This window comes from Panicum virgatum, chromosome 3N (genome assembly GCF_016808335.1).
Source record: "Panicum virgatum strain AP13 chromosome 3N, P.virgatum_v5, whole genome shotgun sequence".
In the NCBI taxonomy this organism is placed as follows: domain Eukaryota; kingdom Viridiplantae; phylum Streptophyta; class Magnoliopsida; order Poales; family Poaceae; genus Panicum; species Panicum virgatum.
The window spans coordinates 53,587,146-53,602,402 of record NC_053147.1 but is presented as its reverse complement, the minus strand read 5'-3'; the positions used below and the strand labels follow the sequence as shown (position 1 = coordinate 53,602,402).

Sequence of the window (15,257 nt, the reverse complement as noted above, 5' to 3'; positions counted from 1 at the left end):
CAGCTCTCTATTATTTCATATTGATGTTTGATGTGGAATGTTCGATTTTGATTCCTGAAAAGCATGGGTGTGAAGGGAAACGATGGAGTTAGAGTACCTCTGCTAGCATATGTGCAATTCTGAACAGGATGGATATGATGTTTATTTATGATGTCATCTCGTGCATACACAAAGGCTTAATTTTCCTGTTTTAGATTTAGATAAAGCCAATTGTTTCCGGTAGGGCGCGCATCGCGCGCCGAATGTTCTAGTCCTTTGTAATACAAACCCTCACAAACGGCTCTTTAGAGCATCTCCAAGAACTCTTGTATCTTGGGTGAGTTAGATAAAAAAAAGAAAAGGGAGATAAAAAAAACTCCTATCCAACAGAAATTCTATCTACCTCGTCTTTTATCCTTGTTTTCTATCCAGAGGGTGCCGCTGGGCATCTTTGCCTAGCGCTGATCGATAGCCATCTCTTTTGGATTTTGGAGAAGCTGTTGGATTTCATCCTTTTTTCGCCAGCTATTTTGTTTTACATAATAGCTATATCAGAAATTTAGCTATCCATAGATACAAGAGCTCTTAGAGATGCTCTTAATGCTAGCAGGACATGGTACCGCGGTTAAAACATTTTGCCCTCCACTCCACTCTAGCGGATGTGCATCCGACCGACTAAAACAAACTAGAAGTAGAGTACTCATAAATCCGTTTTAATAGAAACCCTCACAAACAACCCTTTAATGCTAATAGGATATGGTACCGCCGTTTTGCCCTCCACTCTAGCGGATGCGCGTCCGACAGGATTCGAACTTGGACTACTCCAAAGTTGGAGCAGCTGGATGCGGTTATTATACGTCGCTAGAGGTGATAATCCATTAACCATCACGAAGACGGAGGACCCTATGCATCTTGTGGAGGATGGTTAAGCAAATCATCTATAAAGTTCATTAAGACTCAGTTAATAGTCAATTCAACAGTTTATAGAAAAAATGTTGAACTAACATTTTAAAAATATTGAACCAACATTTCGAAAATGTTGAACCAATAATTTACAAATGTTGAACCAGTACTATGAAAATGTTGAACAATGTTTTGAAAATGTTGAACCTGGACCATCTTCTCCGGCGCCGGCGGCCGGCTGGCTGCAGAAGAGGCGGCGACGCGCAGGCCGCGGGGGTGGCGGCACGACGCAGGGGATCGCAGGGCGGGGCGGGGGAGCGCCGGCGCGAAGCGGGAGGGCGCCGGGGCGGGGGAGCGCCCCGCAGCACGGTGGAGCGGCTCCGCGCGGCACCGGCGGGCCAAGGCAGTCACACGCGCGGAGCGCGGAGCGCGGAGCGCGGAGCGCGGAGCGCGGAGCGGTGGTCGGCGGTGGAGTGGCGGCCGCGTAGGGCCGCGGGTGCGGGCGCGATGGGGAGCCATGGCGGCACACGCCGGCGAAGCAGAGGCGGCGCCCGCGTTGGCGGAGCCGCGGGGGCAGCCGCAGCGGTGGGGCAGCCGCGGCGAGCGTGCCAGGGGAGGGGCGCACGGGGGTGAGAGAGGGTGTGGGGATTAGGGTTCCAGTGTGTTGATCCAACGGTGGTAGATGATTGCACGAATCTCAAACACTGGAAGGTGGATTTCAAAAAAAAATCGGAAGATATATAGGATCCACGTCACGAAGACTCCTCCCGCACCAACTATATTTAATGGGCCGACTCCTCCCGCACCAACTATATTTAATGGGCCGTCGGCCCAACAGTCCATGCATGACTGTTTGTGTGCACCTCACTCCATGGTAAAAAGAAATCTATTCACCGTATCGTAATCATGACAGTATATGCAGCCCAGTTCAATGAAAACAACATGTTATAAAAGTAAAAGATATAAATTGGTTACTACATGTGCAAGAGACATGCAATATAAAAAAGTCAAATCCCAAATTGAGTATTTAAATTAAATTTTGATTTCAATATAATATTTGTTATGGCGAGATCTTCAAATCAAGACCACACTTGACTATATTTGAAAGAGTAAATTGCACCCATTATACAACAACTTGTCAAAAAGGTTCAAATTGATCCAACAACTTGGAAAATGCTCAATTTAGTGCTATAACTTGACAGTGGGTGCAGATCGGTCCAACAACTTGTAAAATGCCCAACTTAATGCAATAACTTGGCAAATAGGTGCATTTACAGTCCAAACATTACACGACAATGTAATTAACACAAAGTCTCAATAAAGAGTATATTCATGTTAGGACAAATTATTAAGTAGTATTTGACCATGGATTTTTGTGCTGCGCCTGCGTGGCAATATATTTGGCTAGGATAAAAACCCTCACTGTTTAGAAATTAATGTTATGTCTTTACATTAATTATTTTTATATAGTGATTTAATTTTAATTAAAACTATTTAATTTGATATTCAATATTGAAAAATTCACCCTCAGTGTTTCCGATATGTTTGATTATATGCACTGTTAAACTAAAAAAGCCAATATGTTGATACATACTATTGATACCTTTTAGGAGATTGGTACATATATTTTTAAAGCCTCATATTTTCATTAGAAGGAAAAATGAGCTAAATAAACAGAAACAAACATGAGCATTGTTGAATACATCAGCTAAAAGCAGAAGAAACCTAAGGTTTCATGGTCTCTCTTATCGACTTCAGTGTTTGAGTGATGCTAATGGTGTAATTCTAAAATTTGTTTGCATTTGAACTAATAAAAAATTGTACATAGTTGAAAAGCAACAACCGGATCATCATCAATAATTTCCATTTATAAATTTTAAGAATTATTGTCGTTCATCTACTTTGCTTAATATGTTGCTGTTGTAATGGTGGTTAAATAATATATTATTTCTAATAAAATCATAATTAATTTACTCTAAGAATAAAATTATTGGTGTCCATTGTGACACAAAAATCTACGGTCAAATAATACGTTCCGACGTGAATATACTCTTTATTGTGACTTGACGTTAGCAAATATATTGTCGTGTAATGTTTGGACTGTGAATGCACCAATTTACCAAGTTATTGTACTAAATTAAGTATTTTCTAAGTTGTTGGATCAATCTATACCCAGCTATCAAGTTATTGTACTGAATTGAGCACTTTACAAGTTGTTTGACCAATTTGCACCCACCTTCCAAGTTGTTGTATGACGGGTGCAATTTACTCTATTTGAAATATATTTTTTAGAAAAAAAAATAGTTTTAATATTAGCTAATTATTTTTTACTATTATGAACAAATACATTTACGAATGGAACAAATAATTATTTTGTACGAACAATAAGGTTACACATCACAAACATTTAAAAACTTAATATCAGGAACAAATGAATGCACATCATGGAACAATTTAGTTTACAAATCGAACAAATAATTTATTATCAAGAACAAATGATTCTATATAACAAACAAAATATTAAACCTCGGGATTAAATAATTTAAAAAAGGAAAAACATCATATAAGAAAAAAGGAAAAAATGGAAGGGAAAATAAATCAAATATTAGTACTTTTAAAACACGCACACATTTAGTCAGCTGGAAAAGTAAACATGCAAAGAAATAAGAATAAATAAGAAAATAACGAAAAATAGATTATATATTACTAAAAAAATATTTATAAGTGCATTTAGAAAGAAAAAGGAAATAGAGGAAACGAATGAAGAAATAAGATAAAGAGAAGCATAAGTGTGACCGTTCTACATGCATGGAGTCATGCGCAGAGAGTTAAAAGTTTGCTAGCACACAACATGATGAAAGATTTTTTTTTTTTGAGCAATCACAGAGCTTTTCATTCATTCAAATCATGGTTACAGTCCGCGACCGCCAGCTCAGCTAGCCAGTCAGGGATAGAATCAATCCAGAAATAAGAGCGATCACAAACGTGAGCTACCGAATTCGCTCCTCTACGAACCCACTCAATTCTGAAATCAGAAAAACTTTTACCTAGCTCTATAATATCAAAACAAAGAGCCCACTGCCCCACTTTGCCTCGGCCATTATTCTTTTCGGTTGTACTGGAAGTTTCAGCGACGCTAAATCCTCTAGCAGCTTTGAGATGTACCTGGCCATGGCACTTGGCTCCCACACCTTCCGGCCATGCCGGCGAGCATTCCTGCCGGTCCATAGCGCCCACGCTCCGCAGAGCATCACTTGCGCTTTATCAAAAGTGCATACATCAGGCCGGAACACATCTGTTGCCCATGAACATGGATGCAAGTTTGGAATTGAAATCCCCAACATCTCCTTCACTGCCTTCCAGAAATTTTTCGCCACTGGGCATGGGAAGAATACATGAAAAAGCGTCTCATCAGGATCACCACATACCTCACAGAAGCTTTCGTTCTCTATATGTCTTCTTTTCAGTTCAGCTTTCGATGGCAAAGAATTATGAATCACTCGCCACCAGAAAACTCTGATCTTGGGCGGGACCTCCATCTTCCAGAGAGTGCTCCAGCACTGCGCACTCTCCGATCTAGACGATTCCCCCATCAACGCCATAGCTGCGGCTGTTTGTTCCTGCTTCAGAAGCCTATAGGCCGAGCGAACAGAATAGGTGCCGTGTTTTTCAAAAGCCCAAGCCAGCACATCTTCCTCTAGACGCATGCTGGGTTTGATCTTAAGGACTTCTACTGCCTCCACTCCCATAAAGGATCTGTTAACAGCCTCCTCATCCCACACCCTAGTGCCCGGTATGAACAAATCATTAACTCGTTCCACAGTCGAACCCGGCGCTCGCACTAGCGGTTTGAGAGATCTCAAACCCGGGATCCAATTGTCTTCCCACACAGCCACATCTCTAGGACCAATCCTTCTAATCAGACCTTTGGATAGCACGTCCCGGCCATGAAGGATGGCTCACCACGTCGCCGAACTCCGTTTTTTCTTGGTCGCAGAAAGGAAATCACAGTTTGGGTAATATTTCCCTTTCAAGACCTTAGCACACAACGAGTCCGGCCGCGAAATCAACCTCCAGCCCTGCTTTCCCAACATTGCCTTATTGAAAAGAGAAAAATCTCTAAAACCCAGCCCTCCATCACATTTTAGCCGGGTGAGCTTCTCCCATCTAAGCCAATGGAGTTTGTGATTATCAAGAGAGCTCCCCCACCAGTATCTAGTCACAGCCGATGTCAAGTGATGAAAGAAAATTAAAAAGGCTATTATGTACGTGAGTCTCACCGCACGACACAACTTCTAATTACATGCTCCCTCCATCCCACAAAGAGTGTAGTTTCAGGCTTCAAATTTTGTCGGGTAATTTTGCTCCTAGACATTCTTCAATGTTGTCTTTTGACACAGGACACTACTCAATGTTGTCTTTTGACACAGGACACTACTCAATGTTGTTTTTGCTGCTGGACACTCTTTAAGTGTGCATCTTTGCTACTGGACACCTCAGTCATTATAATATTCATTTTCTGGTTGAGAGGATAGAGAAAGTGAGTAATCTGACCAAAATACCCTTGCAATCTTGCAATGGTAGGCTGCTCACAAGCGAGTGTTAATTTTGCTCCTAGACACTCCACAATTGTGGCTTTTGCCACAGGACACTACTCAATATTTTATTTGTTACTGAACACTCAGAATGCATCTTTGCTACAAGATATAATTAAATAAGGGTACCCATTAAATAATGATTAAACATGCCTAAAACAAACCACCCTTAGATGTTCAGAGCCATTACAGGGGTCAATATCACCATTACAGGGATCAATATTTAGGAGGCATTGCAAGGTTCGAAAGCCATATAAGAAGCCATACAAGTTCAGCTTCAGCCATATGTGGTAGCAGCCATAATAAGATTCAAAAGCCATACATGATAAGCCATACAAGTTCAGCCATAATAAAAAGCAAAATCAAACAGCACATGCACTTCAATTTTTTATGCCCAACTGCAGTGCCTTCTTCGCCATAGTTAGAGGAGATCCATGGCTAGTTGTCAAGCTCATTTCTTGATGGTTTGTGGCTAGTAGAAGTGCCTTCCTCGCCCTTGTAAGAGGACTTCCAGGGCTATTGTTCAGGATGCTACTATTGAGGTCCAGTGAAGCTATTTGGTGTTGGGGTGTTCTGAAAAAAAATCCACATGTTATAATTTCATAAAGCAGTACCAATAATTTTATGAAACAAAAGAACAATAATCCATTAAAAACAACACTCACATAGATGCAGCAGGAGCATTAGATGCAGCAGGGACAGCTTTAGATGTTTCTGGGGCAGCATGCACTTTTTTAGTTTTTTTCCTTGACTTGGTAGGTGCAGCAAGTGCATCTTTAGATACTTCAGGGGCAATGTTGTTTGTAACATAATCGACATTGCTATAGGTAGAGAACATACTCCGTGCCCAAAAGTGCTTGTGGTTTTCCTCAATCCATTTCATTGACTCTGGACATGCTTCCTTCATTACTTCAAAAAGCTCAGCTCTGTACACCCTTGATGCAGGCCACAAATGCCTTTGAAACACTTCTCCAAAATATCTCTTTTGAAAATTCTTAACTAAATGCCTTATGCACTCCCTATGTTTAACACCATTTTCAAACACATTTGTCACTGCTTTGTCTATCCCCTTCCCAGCATTTGTAGACAAGACAAGTCCTATGGGTGACCCAATGGCTTTGTGCAACATTGAATTCTAATGACATACCATCCATGTCTCCCCATCATGCAATCTAGATACATATTCATTGCAAGCTTTGTCCAAGAATGATACATGCAACTCCTGCTGCTCACCATGCTTGACCATTGCATCTAGCTCAGCCAAGAAATCAACCCAATTTGTCATGTCCTTGTCTATAATAATTCTGTTATTGCTAGTGACATGATACTCTTCACCAGGCTGCTCCACATATGCAGGAACCTGAATCACAACTCGACAAAGCCGAGCTACGATCCATCCTACCCATATGTGAATGCAAAATAAACAAACAATTAAATTGTAACCCATAAGTAAGCATTCATCCCTAAACCTAAATTACCTAAATTATAGAATACAAATGACTGATCGATTGAACACGTACCCTGCAGGAACCGATGAAAGATTGGATTTTTTGGTAAATCCATGGTGATTTGCTCAGTTCATTCGTGTTGGTGCAGATCGGGGACGGTCGGGCGGACTGCAGGGGCGGGCGGAATACCTTCTGCGTGCTGGAGGCGGCGGCGGCCGGGGGCCCAGGCGGCGGCGGCGGCCCCTGTGCCCCCGACGAGGCGGCGTGACGTGTGGCGGAGGGGGCGGCGTGCGTCGCCCCCTGTCCTGATGAGGCTGCATACGGGTGGGCGGATCGAGCGACGGGGATGGGTTCTGGCGGGTGGGGCAGCGCCTGGGATGGGTTCTGGCGGGTGGGGCGGTGCCTGGGAGGTGGCGCCGATGGGGCTGGGGTCGGGCGGCGCTGCTCGGGTCAAAGGCTGTGGCGGCAGCCCGAGTGGGGGTGGGGGACGCGTACGGGTGGGGTGGGCCGGTGGGGCTCCTTGGGTTCAACCGGTTAGGGTTATGACCAGGGGTAATTTGGTCATTTTAAAACTTTTCTCTTTCCATTCTTCTCAAAATAAATATTATAATGACTGCAGTGTCCAATAGCAATGATACACAAATAAAAAGTGTCTACCAGCAAATTCAAGATTGAGTAATATCCTGTGGCAAAAATCAACATTGAAGGATGTCCAAGAGCAAAATTACCCAATTTTATCCCACAAAGAGTCTAATTTTAGCTTATAAAGAGATCCATTTAATTAAAGTAATGCCAAATACCAAGAAAGCATTGTATAGAAAAACGCATAGAGCCAATTAAATATTTAGTAGATAATACTTTTCTAGTTTCAATATATATGTATTCATTGAGGATCCAGAAATCCAAATAATTGGCTCGATTTTCAATTATAATTGGTAGAAGTAATTAGGGGCACCAAAGTGATTTATTTGGACGAGTAATGTGTCTGAAATTTTCTTAAACTACACTTTTTACGGGACAGAGGGAATTACATGCAGTATCCAAGTGGACCTGCTTGTCAAACGCTCATTGGGCCGATTAAATTGTTTGCCCATACCCAAATCCCACGAGGCGATGGAAACGTAGATTGTAGCACGAGCGATATACTATACCCGTGGCGGGAGCAGTTCTCCCCCGGTTCTCATCCGTTTCTAACACGGGTGGCCATTTCATCAGTTGACCAGACCCGGACCCGGACAGGAGGCGGAGGAACAGCGGTCGGGGTCAGGGGGGGCACGGCCATAAATCCCGCTCGGAACGTACGATAAGGATCCTGTACGGTTGCATCTCCAAATCTGGGTCTGGGTGAGGGCTTGAGAGGAGTCTTATGGATTTCGCCTGCTGCGGGCGGGGAGGACGCCATGTCATCCGGCTTCGACCAGCGCGCCACCGATATTGAATGCCCAGCAGCAACGTGGACGTTTTCAACTGGGAGAACATCTGCTACAGTGCATTTCGACCGCTACAGTGCCGGCGTGTCGCGAAACGCCGGTTCTCTTCTCTCTCATGTTTTCTCTCTCATACACGTTGGATTTCGCCGGCCTCTTCGCCGGCCGTAATACTTGCTCTGAGAGGGAGCGTGAGCGTTCAAGACGGGTCCGGATGGGTCAGGAACAGGAGTTGGTGCTGCCATCACCGCTGGAAGTTCAATGCTACTGGCATGCCTATCTGCTATTTTTCTCTCCCGCAAATGTTCAATGTTCATGTCAAAACTGTTGTCCGCAGGACGCTACCAAGCAAGCACCCAGGATTCAGGTTGAAGCACAACATTAGATTTCTCAGAACCCCGACTAACCACCAACAGGCATCATCCAGAATTCAAATCGAACAACATAGCTACCTCGACCATCCAAGCCCCATGGGGTTGGTTCTTCGTATCCTCGCACCTGCGAACCAACAATCGCACCTCGCACGAATGCGCATGGGACGGACCGACATGAAAGCGCACACATGGGGTCGGCAAGACAAGTCACACCCAGCCAAAAGACACACAACCAGGAGCCAACTCGCCTTCTTCAGGTGCCATGTCAGTTAACGCAGTCGACAGCACACTAGGACGACGCTTTTCAGAGCAAGACTATTTACAAGGCTCCACTTAGCAAGCGCGCTGGGGGTTGGTTTGTTTGCCTGCTTTCTGCGGCTCTGCTACAATAACTTACTTGGTGCCAACACAGGGCACACCAGAAAACTTGTACTAGAGACCGACACCAGGGCAAGCACCATCTACAAACTGGGTACTCACCCGGAACCATACACACAAATCACCTACAAAACCACTACAAGCCGTCTCTTTCTCCAGCTTCTGGTCATGTCTCCCTTGCCACCGCACAAGACCTACAGCAAACCGCAAGGGATTAATTCGGTGAGCGATTGTTTGCACAGCTACTACAAACAAGATCACCTACTGCTGCTGATGAGTATTACCTCGCTAACCGGACAGATTAGTGGTTCTCGGAGTTGAGGTACGAAGTGGATGGCCCACCTGGAGCCTCCTTGGAACCCAATCCTCTCCCCAGCGAGTCGGACAGACTATCTTCAGGCCTTGAGTTCAGGGCGCCCGGGTTCATCTTTTCCACCTCCTCCCTTGTGTAGATGGAGATCTTGTGGACCATGTTGCAGAACTCACTGTCCAGACATAGGTCAAGATTTGTCATGTGTAATTACAATATGTACGGACCAACAGGAAAGCCAAGTAAAACATCCAGATGGAGGTAAGACTCACTTCCAGGGATCATCACCAACAAGCATCATGTCACCTTCATTGTCAGTGTAGACGACCAACCAGTTCTTTTGAGGACTGCTCAGCTCACCATCAAAGTCAAACATCTGGTCCAGTTCAGCAATCAGTTCATCGTAGCAAGTGAACGTTGTCAGATCAATCGACCTGCCGAGGGCACTGCCTTGCTTATGCACCTGAAATGGTTAAACCTTGTCATATTCAAAAACTACAATCGATAAAAGATCCGTTGAAAACCAGACAACAAAAGGAGATGGAACCAAATTAAAGCAATAAGGCAGACCATTCACACTATCATGGCCCATGCTATCATACTATGACAAATGTTTCTATTTGTCATGACATATTACATGCAGCCTTAAAAGCTATGGCATAAATATTACATGATGTATATAATCAACATTTTGATTATCTACTTATTCAGAGACATAATGCTTGACGACTAAAGAGCCTCCATCACATGCTTTTCACAGTTTTTTTACACTTAGTAATGTAGAAAGGTGTGTCGGATGATATCAACAGCTCCAAACATGAAACTTGCCGTCAAAAAAAAGCTTCACAATTTTTATTAGCATCTTAGAATACATAACTAGTAGGGTTTTATAGCAGTGGAACCTGCAATGAAATTAGCTTCTAGATACATGCAACATGTTGTATAAGGAATCATATTAGGAAATTCCATCCAGCATAGCAAGCAGCAGTACATAACTTCATTGGCGCATACTTTGAAAAATATTCACTAAAAGATTTGGGCCCAGTATGCATTTTATGTATCATATCCAGGTATGACTTAACAACGAAAAAGGTGCATGGCTAGCAAGCAAGGTAAAAGGTGCGGTGAATCGTCTTGCAGCATTGGGTGGAACTACTTTGCACTATGCTCGGAATATTCTGGGTAGATTATGGACAAGACTGATTATTCTCCCTAACAGAATCTGATGAGCACCATCAAACTGTCTTAACAGTCTTAGAAGTATCAGAACAATCATCCACCTCAATTATGCCAAGCTGATTCCTTTCTGATGGAGATGTTTGCTTCCCGTCATATGCGACACTTGGTGGAGATACCAGAGGTTCAGATTTTTCCAGGCTGCCAAGAGGAAACCCAAATAGCTTGAATGAAGTGCCTTTGGTTTTCTGTCCATCATTCTCAATAACCAAAGGCTGGGGCTTGATATGCCCAAACCAGTCTGAGGAGCACTGATCAATGCCATGGCCCTGAAGAGGGGTGAAAGCCGATTTACCACTAAATTTTGCAATTTCAGCCCTTTGAGGATGTGGAGCTCCTGGCATTGATAGATTCATTTGTTGATCCATCCTAAAACCATTGTTATGAGGCATTAAAGACAAGGTTCCAGGTGACATGTTGTGGTTGGCTTGTTGGACTGGATAATGAGAATCAATTGTGTCCCAGTTCCTTGAGCGGTTTCCAGATAATTGACTAGGAAAAGAACAAAGTGGATTCTGCGCATCTTTCAGTGGTTGAAATGCTGATAACGGCTGATTGTAACCTTCAGGTCTTCTTGTTTGTGTCCAACCCTCCAGACTTAGCTTTGTCTGGGCACTAATATTGTTTCTCTCCTGCTCAATCCCTTTAGACCACATGGTGAGATCCTGAGCAGACTTCAGATCACTGCTATCACGGTATTGACTAGTCAATTGTGTCCTTCCTTGACTGTGCATGGCCCTTGGGAGACTATTTTGTTGAGAGTCCGGCATTACTTTAGAAGCAACTGGATGAAAAGATTATGCATGCATTAGTAATGATAGAAAGAACTACAAGCTTCAGGTAAGTAACAAGTTCAAATGCAAACCTTCTCTGGTTACATTTGGCATGATAGGTGGCGAAGCATTAACATTTGAACGAGACCTCTTGAATCTGGGTGGAAGAGGGTTCACAGGAGATGGGCTAACAGCAGGTTCTATTTGCCAAGCAGAAACTCTTTCCGGACGAGGAACGGAAGAAGCTTCATCCCATCTCACCTAATTTCAGAACAATATGTTAGTAAATACTGATATTAATCAGCTTGTACTCATAATCCAAAGAAACAAGCACGTAGTCAACACCTTAAGGGAACGCCATTTCGAGTCAGCCCAGCCAGATGGATCAGAAGCACCTATCCCAACTATTGTTCCAGTGAATCTAACAAAGGAGAGTGGAAAATTTATCTCACAAGACAAATTCTGTGGTATGTACATGAACCGAAATAATTATTACAGTCACTCTTACTTCTGCTCTGCTGCCTCTTCGCCTTCAAATCTCATCTTGAATCTCATCCCTATTGAATAATTTCGTTTCAGTGATTCATAGTACTTATCACGCGAGACCATGAATTCGGCTGGACTAGTCCTGCAGGACGAGTGTAAATGACTCAGCTCAAACATGCAAATAGTTATCGCTGATATTAAAATCTTCTTTGATCATGTAAGCGAATCATGAAACTTCATGCAGCAGTTTAATAATAGATTGGAACAGCACTTATGCGGGAGTGCGGGACTAGTGCGACTAAGCTTATAACTCCCACAAACCTTGGCTTGTAGTAGATAGTGAACATACTCCCAGTGTTCACTGCATGCCATGCTGTTGCAAGAACACCAAGATGCATACTGTGGCTTGATATGACTGAAGATGGGATAGTGGTTTGGTGCCTCAATGCCCGCCTAACTCCAACACGTAGCTCCCCATTCTCACCTCTAGCTCATAGAATATAAGGAAGCAGGTATCGTTAAGATACAGCGTTAATAAAGAGAGTTAAAGCAAGCAACATTAACTGTTCAGCATAGCATACTACCAGACCTGAGAAATATGAAGGCATCCCCAGCAACGAGACGCTTGGCACTAACAAAAACACTCCAACCACTCTGAAGAAGGTGCCTCCGTGGCTGACCTGATGTAAAGCAAACACAAACTGCAAACTTTAACAAGTGTTCAATACACTAAATCTATCCAGGTTACAATTTAGGCCACTGATAATGGAGCAGGAATTCCTAATCCAAATAAACTAAGCATGTGAAAGAAGAATCATTGATAAAACTACTGCCATCATCGACACGCAACCAAATGCAGGGCACCCCAGAAAATATTATACACGCGAATTTCTGCTGACAGTATGGTCCCAGTCAGAGAATAGAATTAATTGTTCATATCAGACTCAACAGTTGAATTCGAAATAATTGGGTTACCAAAGCACGAATGGCCTCGATTGCATTTGCAAACAATTAAAAGGTACCATTAAGCATGCACTCCAGCCAGCGATGCAGAGCGAACGAACAAGCCAGAACATGACACATCACACAAGAATAAATCACCGGTACGAGTAATATGATGAGGCATCACCTCGAAAGATGTGACGAAAGCGCCACTCAACCCCATGCAGGTCCTTGGCTACTAGCTCTTGATTTGGGGGATGCTGACTCATATCCTGGTCAAGGAGCAACATCAAAGGGATCACTATCATTAGACCAACAATAAAAACATGAGTCAAAGGTTCCAAGGTCCTAACCAGGGGAGGGAGGCACTCATCCGCATGCCGGCGCAACACCGAGAATCCACCATGTGTGCTTGTGTCTGAGGCAGTTAGTGTCTTGCAGAAGGAATGGATGCGAAGCTGCTCATTGGTGGCTGGCGGCGCATTAGGCACCTCCTCCTCCTCTGGGTCATCACTCTCCACTGTTGTAGTGGTATTCTCATCTCGCTTCTGTAAATCAACACAAACGTTAGTCCGTAGTATTGGTTAATATTTCAAGACTGAGCATGCATGAAGCACAACCAGAAGTTACCCACCTTATCAGGGAGCAGGGTGAGCTGGGCATACACCTCATCAGTATCCGGCTCAGCCTAGCAATGGAAACGAGGATCAGGCATATGCATCCACAACATGCTAGTATGCTACAATGAACAGCAAAGAAGCCGCGCTGTTGCTACCTTCAGCTCTATGTTCATGAGCTTGCAGGGGATCTTCCATGGCAGGTTGTAGAGCGGCGTGCCCTGCTGCTCGGCGAGCTGGTTCGTCGATGCCTCCACCTGAGACGACAGCAGAATCCGCGGAATCAGCATCCCCACATCACACGGAGCAGAGCTTGGAAAGAGGAATCATTGCATATCTCCCAGGTCAGTAAAAAAATTGTGGAGCTTTGGACAAGAACATTTAAAAACATAAAGGCACTGATTCTTAATACCATTGGTGGCACTAAAGAAAGACCAAGCGTCCAGGGTCAAATGAAATGAAGGCCCCGTTTAGTTTGAAAAAAGTTAGTTCGGGTGACACGTTTCGTTGTTACTTGACAAATAATGTTCAATTATAAACTAATTAGATTTAAAAGATTCATCTCGTGCTAATCAGTTAGACTGTATAATTAGTTATTTTTTCCAACTACATTTAATACTTCATACGTGTGTCAAAAGATTCGATGTGACAGAGACTGTACGAAAAGTTTTGGGAACTAAACGGGGCCGAAAGAACTCTGAACTCAACTGAGCAGCTCACTGAAGTGTGACCAGTAAAACTGAGCGACGACTCTCGAAAGCTAGAAAAAGAAAAATCCCCAAATCCGAAGAAACCCCCTCATCCCCCCAAGAATCCTGCACGATCGGAGTGCAAACGGATCCCGCATTCCCGACCTGTCCGCGTCAGGAGGCAAAACCCCAAAAGCCAGAGAATTCCCGTACGAATCGACGATTCGGAGCAAAAGCGCGAGGTTCCCGCGACCCGGAACCAGGAATCCAGCCTGCGGACGACGAGGATTCGAAATCCAGGGGCGTCGCAGCGCGGGCACACAGGCCCGGAATTTCCCGAATCGAGGGGCGGCACCGGTCCGGGACCCCCATCGACTCGCAGATCAAGCAATCCCCCTCGCCCAAAAACCCTCCAAACCCCGCAATTCGCCGCGATCACGCCAGAGCCCCCCGCGAAATTCGGCGAGGGCTCCGACGCGTGCGCCCGCGCGCGCGCAGCAGAAACACTCGGCGAAACGCGAGGGGACGGACAGCCAGCAGCAGCACCACCCCAACGAGAGATGGACCGAACCCTCAGAGTTCGGCAGGCCCTCACCTGCTCGATGTGCCCCTGCGGGAAGTAGTAGACCTTCTCCCCGAGCGGCGGGACGCTGGAGAGCGGCCCCGCGCAGGCCTTCCAGAGCTCCACGAAAAGCGCGTCCTTCCCTCCGCCGCCGCCGCCGCCTGCTGCTTCCGGACCTGCGCGCGCAACAAGCGGACGTCGTCACGGACCAGCCCGACCCCCTCCGACCAAGACACCCGCACGCCAGCAGCGGCACGCACGCACTCACCTCCCCCTCCGCCGCCGCCGCCGGCAGCCGCTGCAGCCATCGGGATCTCACATGCACTTCCCCCGGCCACACCTCCCCGCCTGCCCGAATTCCGCCGTCCCCCTGAGCAGTCCCCGTGCGATTCGGGTGGAGGGAGGGAAGGAGAGAGGAGAGGGAGCAGGAGGCGAGGGCGGGGTGGGATTTTATTTAGCAGGCCGCCGAAGGCGACGTCAGTTTCCGGTGTCTCTTCTCCTCCTCCGCCCCCTTCTCTCTCTCCTGCTGAGTGGGTCG

General features: G+C 45.1%; 1 protein-coding gene across 2 annotated transcripts; it reads right to left on the bottom strand.

The window, feature by feature from the left end:
• Positions 1–8,957: 8,957 nt before the first annotated feature.
• Positions 8,958–15,257, bottom strand: LOC120666178 (auxin response factor 24-like). Of its 2 annotated transcripts, XM_039945966.1 has the most exons (16): positions 14,985–15,254; positions 14,937–14,943; positions 14,753–14,897; positions 13,627–13,725; positions 13,486–13,539; positions 13,205–13,399; positions 13,039–13,123; positions 12,499–12,589; positions 12,231–12,395; positions 11,932–12,051; positions 11,769–11,844; positions 11,516–11,684; positions 10,695–11,434; positions 9,687–9,877; positions 9,389–9,589; positions 8,958–9,298 (listed from the first exon to the last, which is right to left on the bottom strand). In XM_039945966.1, the coding sequence occupies exons 1-15, from the start codon at positions 15,025–15,027 to the stop codon at positions 9,406–9,408; spliced, it is 2,364 nt and encodes a 787-aa protein (XP_039801900.1). In that variant the 5' UTR covers positions 15,028–15,254; the 3' UTR covers positions 8,958–9,298; positions 9,389–9,405. The 2 variants fall into 2 exon arrangements, with proteins under 2 accessions (XP_039801900.1, XP_039801899.1); XM_039945965.1 differs by lacking the exon at positions 14,937–14,943 and having other exon boundaries at positions 13,039–13,399; positions 14,753–14,895; positions 14,988–15,257.